General features: G+C 40.3%; 1 protein-coding gene across 1 annotated transcript in view; it reads right to left on the reverse strand.

Moving 5' to 3' along the window:
• The window catches only part of SYNE2 (spectrin repeat containing nuclear envelope protein 2), a 293,506-nt gene that overhangs the window by 233,944 nt on the left and 53,562 nt on the right, over positions 1–6,000 (reverse strand). The window contains exon 3 of the mRNA XM_011386203.2: positions 5,111–5,118. Coding sequence (XP_011384505.1) covers positions 5,111–5,118 — 8 coding nt within the window. The remainder of the gene's footprint in view (positions 1–5,110; positions 5,119–6,000) is intronic.

Raw genomic sequence — 6,000 nt, forward strand, 5'->3', positions numbered from 1 at the left:
ATGAGAGCACGAGCCAAGCCTGTTTTTGTTCCTCATATTGCCTGCGGCACCTACTATGGTGTGTTTCATTTTGTACAAATTCAGAAAATATTTGTTGAACAGTTCAATGGCTGGAGGAGGAATGAGACTTTGCTGCTATTTTTCTCCAATTAATATAGAGGTTTAACTGCTTAGTTTGTTGGGAAAATATATCACATACAATAAACGATTTCTATTGTGGGCCTTAGCATGTGGAATCCAGCAACTTCGTGTCCCCACATGAATGAGCCACACCCTTGTGCAAGCACCTGAGATTTTCACACTGAGGCTTTTGTTTCCAACCTCACCAGCCAACATAACTACTGGCTCTCTAAGTAGGCAAATCTGGTATTTCTAGCACAAGAAAATGAGCCCACAATACATATAAAATGCCAAGAATCTAGGATGCTATTTATCTCTTTCTCACCTTCTTCTGACTCATCTGAGTTGTTCAATAAATATCTGTGGAATGAAATTAAAGAAATAACTACATTTCTTTTAACACGTATTTCTCACTCCTTACTATCATTTGTCTACCACATAGAACTGTGAGTGCTTTTTTTTGAAAATCAAGATGTGTGAGCCTGAATACCTTCCACTGGGGCAGCAGTCCAAACACCTCTGACTTTTGAGTGCAAAAGAACCAGACTACACCAAAGAGATCTTTGCTGTGATTATAAATCTAGAATTCTTACACTTTTGAATACCAGAAAATTACTTAGGGCCATTGCTTAAGTGCAGGGTTGTGGGTCCCAGCTTCCAGAGATGCCAATTCAAGGAGTTCACACAGCTCACTTTGAGAAACAGCTCTCTAAAGTTATTGGACTGATTTACATGGGTGACTTATCAGGGAACAGGAAGGGCTTGGTACAAATAGTGACAAAATAATGAACTCCAAGATATTAATATAATGTAACTCAATATAAATCCATTGTAACATGTGGTTATACTAAGACACACTTGGAGGGACTCAGAAAGCTTGCTGAAACAACTCAAGTCCAGGAATAAGCGGGAACTCAAGGGTAAGGCCCAATAACTCAATTTCATTTAAGTCTTTTAATGAAGTAGTTAGGTAAGCATTTTATAAATGAAAAAGTTATACCTCCCAGAAGATGAATTAGTTTTATTAACTCCTTCAATAAACATTTATTGAAAGTTACTATATTCCAGACACTGAGCTCCAGATCTCACATGTGGTTGGGGAAAAATTCAAATCCAGATGTCTGATACCAAAATCCATGTTTTTTCATTCTAACTAAAAATCAGCTGAATTGTCAGATCCGTGGCCCCTCCAGCGACCATCCTATCTTTCTCCTCTCCTTCAAACCCAAACTTCATGAAACGATTATCTATCCTAGCTATCTTTGCTCTTCACTTCCAACCTACCACTCACTTCTCGAAAAACTGGCTTCCACCCCAACCATTCCACTTAAGTCTCGGCTAGGCCACCTATCATATTGCCATTGCTGAATCCCAGGGATGTGTCTCAGTACTCACTGTTCACCACTCGCTCTGTCTTCGGATTCCATGACACCACACTCACCCGGTCTTCTTCCTAGTTCTCTGGACACCCCTCCTCAGGCTCTGTTATGGACTTTTAAAAATTTTCCTGTTTCTGTAATATTCTGCCTAGGCCCTTCTTATCTTTTTCTAGACATTTTCATCTAACTGAAGGGAACAAATTACCATTACATTAATGCCTTCCAAATCTTTACCTTCAGCCCAGGTGTACATTCCACCTGAGTTTCATGTCTATATATCTACGTATCTCCTGGGCATCTCCGCTTAGTTATTCCAAAGACACTTTAAACTCAACATTTCCAGAACTGAGTCATCATCTCTAACCAACTCTTTCCCCAACCAAAGTTGTTCTACTGCATTTTTTTCAGTGAATGGTTCCATCATCCACGCATTTGCCAAGAATAAACTCAAGTCGTCTTTGATACTTCCCTCTCCCTCACTCTGCCATACCCAGCCAATCAAAAAGCCCTGAAAATTACCTCAATAAAGCTGAAAATAAAATAAAATAAAATAAAATTTAAGTCCTTAAAATAGTACCTATTAGATATCTCTCAATACCCACTTCTCTCCATTCCCAATGGCACCATTATTTCTCAGCTGGGCCCCCATAACAGACTTAAACAGTCTTTCTGTCTTCGTACTCACTTCCATGAGACCACACCCCACATAGCAGCCCGGGTAATTTCTAAAACCAGTTCTGAATATGTCTCTACTCAGAATCCTTCGACTGCTTCTACTTGGGCTTAGGAAAAATTTCAAACCCCTATATATTTACATGACTCTTTATAGCCTTATCTCTTCACATCCTCCTTCAAATTACAATCCTCAGTCTCAATGACCATCTATTTCCTTGAATATGTCATGTTCAACTTGTTCAGCTTTATCTTCTGGCTTTCATGCTGTTACCACCACCTGGAGCACTCTTTCCATCTTCACCCTGCTCATCTGCTAACATACTTTAGGCCTAAGCTTCCTCTGGGAAGCCTTCCCTGAACCCTCAGTCTGGGTTGGGTACCTCTCCTCTATACTCTATAGAACCATGTACACTCTCCTGCAGTACACATCATATGATACCGCAACAGTCTATGTACTTGTCTGTATCCCTGGAATAAGAACATACGTTTCAGGACATGCCATCTCATGTGTTCATCAGCATAGTGCCTTGTACACACAAGTAGACGTTCAGAAATACATGTTGAATAATGAGTAAACAAATAAATGAATGAAGCTTTATGAATAAATTGACCTATATGTAGAAAAAGCAAAACAAGTAATAAAATAGTATTTCTTTCCTTAAAAAATCCAACATGTCCCTTCATCAAGTGCCTGATATTTCTGCTGTTCCCCTTCATGGCAAAATTTCTTTAAAGCATTCATTGAGTCAGTATCTCCACATCCTCACCTCTCCTTCTTTCCTCAACCCACCAAATCAGGCCTCCACCTCCACCACCTGGATGTGGCTCCCCTTACCAGGGCCACCAACTAACTCTACGAGACCAATCCAGTGGCCACGTCTTTATTCTACATGACTGACCATACTACCTTCTTGAAATACTTTCATAAAAGAGGTTTCTATGCCATCACACTCACGTGGTTTTCCTTCTTTGTCCCTGGCTACTCCACAGTGTCCTTTGCTCGTTCCTCATTTTATACTTGACCTTTAACACTGAAAGACCCAAAAGGTCTGCTCTAGCTACACATTCCAGAAGTGATCCCAGTCCACAGCTTTAAATGTAAATATAAACAAATGAACAGGACGTGAGCCTGAATACCTTCCACTGGGGCAGCAGTCCAAACACCTCTGACTTTTGAGTGCAAAAGAACCAGACTACACCAAAGAGATCTTTGCTGTGATTATAAATCTAGAATTCTTACACTTTTGAATGCCAGAAAATTACTTAGGGCCATTGCTTAAGTGCAGGGTTGTGGGTCCCAGCTTCCAGAGATGCCAATTCAAGGAGTTCACACAGCTCACTTTGAGAAACAGCTCTCTAAAGTTATTGGACTGATTTACATGGGTGACTTATGAGGGAACAGGAAGGGCTTGGTACAAATAGTGACAAAATAATGAACTCCGAGATATTAATATAATGTAACTCAATATAAATCCATTGTAACATGTGGTTATACTAAGACACACTTGGAGGGACTCAGAAAGCTTGCTGAAACAACTCAAGTCCAGGAATAAGCGGGAACTCAAGGGTAAGGCCCAATAACTCAATTTCATTTAAGTCTTTTAATGAAGTAGTTAGGTAAGCATTTTATAAATGAAAAAGTTATACCTCCCAGAAGATGAATTAGTTTTATTAACTCCTTCAATAAACATTTATTGAAAGTTACTATATTCCAGACACTGAGCTCCAGATCTCACATGTGGTTGGGGAAAAATTCAAATCCAGATGTCTGATACCAAAATCCATGTTTTTTCATTCTAACTAAAAATCAGCTGAATTGTCAGATCCGTGGCCCCTCCAGCGACCATCCTATCTTTCTCCTCTCCTTCAAACCCAAACTTCATGAAACGATTATCTATCCTAGCTATCTTTGCTCTTCACTTCCAACCTACCACTCACTTCTCGAAAAACTGGCTTCCACCCCAACCATTCCACTTAAGTCTCGGCTAGGCCACCTATCATATTGCCATTGCTGAATCCCAGGGATGTGTCTCAGTACTCACTGTTCACCACTCGCTCTGTCTTCGGATTCCATGACACCACACTCACCCGGTCTTCTTCCTAGTTCTCTGGACACCCCTCCTCAGGCTCTGTTATGGACTTTTAAAAATTTTCCTGTTTCTGTAATATTCTGCCTAGGCCCTTCTTATCTTTTTCTAGACATTTTCATCTAACTGAAGGGAACAAATTACCATTACATTAATGCCTTCCAAATCTTTACCTTCAGCCCAGGTGTACATTCCACCTGAGTTTCATGTCTATATATCTACGTATCTCCTGGGCATCTCCGCTTAGTTATTCCAAAGACACTTTAAACTCAACATTTCCAGAACTGAGTCATCATCTCTAACCAACTCTTTCCCCAACCAAAGTTGTTCTACTGCATTTTTTTCAGTGAATGGTTCCATCATCCACGCATTTGCCAAGAATAAACTCAAGTCGTCTTTGATACTTCCCTCTCCCTCACTCTGCCATACCCAGCCAATCAAAAAGCCCTGAAAATTACCTCAATAAAGCTGAAAATAAAATAAAATAAAATAAAATTTAAGTCCTTAAAATAGTACCTATTAGATATCTCTCAATACCCACTTCTCTCCATTCCCAATGGCACCATTATTTCTCAGCTGGGCCCCCATAACAGACTTAAACAGTCTTTCTGTCTTCGTACTCACTTCCATGAGACCACACCCCACATAGCAGCCCGGGTAATTTCTAAAACCAGTTCTGAATATGTCTCTACTCAGAATCCTTCGACTGCTTCTACTTGGGCTTAGGAAAAATTTCAAACCCCTATATATTTACATGACTCTTTACAGCCTTATCTCTTCACATCCTCCTTCAAATTAAAATCCTCAGTCTCAATGACCATCTATTTCCTTGAATATGTCATGTTCAACTTGTTCAGCTTTATCTTCTGGCTTTCATGCTGTTACCACCACCTGGAGCACTCTTTCCATCTTCACCCTGCTCATCTGCTAACATACTTTAGGCCTAAGCTTCCTCTGGGAAGCCTTCCCTGACCCCTCAGTCTGGGTTGGGTACCTCTCCTCTATACTCTATAGAACCATGTCTTCCCTCTCCTGCAGTACACATCATATGATACTGCACCAGTCTATGTACTTGTCTGTGTCCCTGGAATAAGAACATACGTTTCAGGACATGCCATCTCATGTGTTCATCAGCATAGTGCCTTGTACACACAAGTAGACGTTCAGAAATACATGTTGAATAATGAGTAAACAAATAAATGAATGAAGCTTTATGAATAAATTGACCTATATGTAGAAAAAGCAAAACAAGTAATAAAATAGTATTTCTTTCCTTAAAAAATCCAACATTTCCCTTCATCAAGTGCCTGATATTTCTGCTGTTCCCCTTCACGGCAAAATTTCTTTAAAGCATTCATTGAGTCAGTATCTCCACATCCTCACCTCTCCTTCTTTCCTCAACCCACCAAATCAGGCCTCCACCTCCACCACCTGGATGTGGCTCCCCTTACCAGGGCCACCAACTAACTCTACGAGACCAATCCAGTGGCCACGTCTTTATTCTACATGACTGACCATACTACCTTCTTGAAATACTTTCATAAAAGAGGTTTCTATGCCATCACACTCACGTGGTTTTCCTTCTTTGTCCCTGGCTACTCCACAGTGTCCTTTGCTCATTCCTCATTTTATACTTGACCTTTAACACTGAAAGACCCAAAAGGTCTGCTCTAGCTACACATTCCAGAAGTGATCCCAGTCCACAGCTTTAAATGTAAATATAAACAAATGAACAGGAC

Source organism: Pteropus vampyrus, unplaced genomic scaffold (assembly GCF_000151845.1).
Source record: "Pteropus vampyrus isolate Shadow unplaced genomic scaffold, Pvam_2.0 Scaffold15, whole genome shotgun sequence".
In the NCBI taxonomy this organism is placed as follows: Eukaryota; Metazoa; Chordata; class Mammalia; order Chiroptera; family Pteropodidae; genus Pteropus; species Pteropus vampyrus.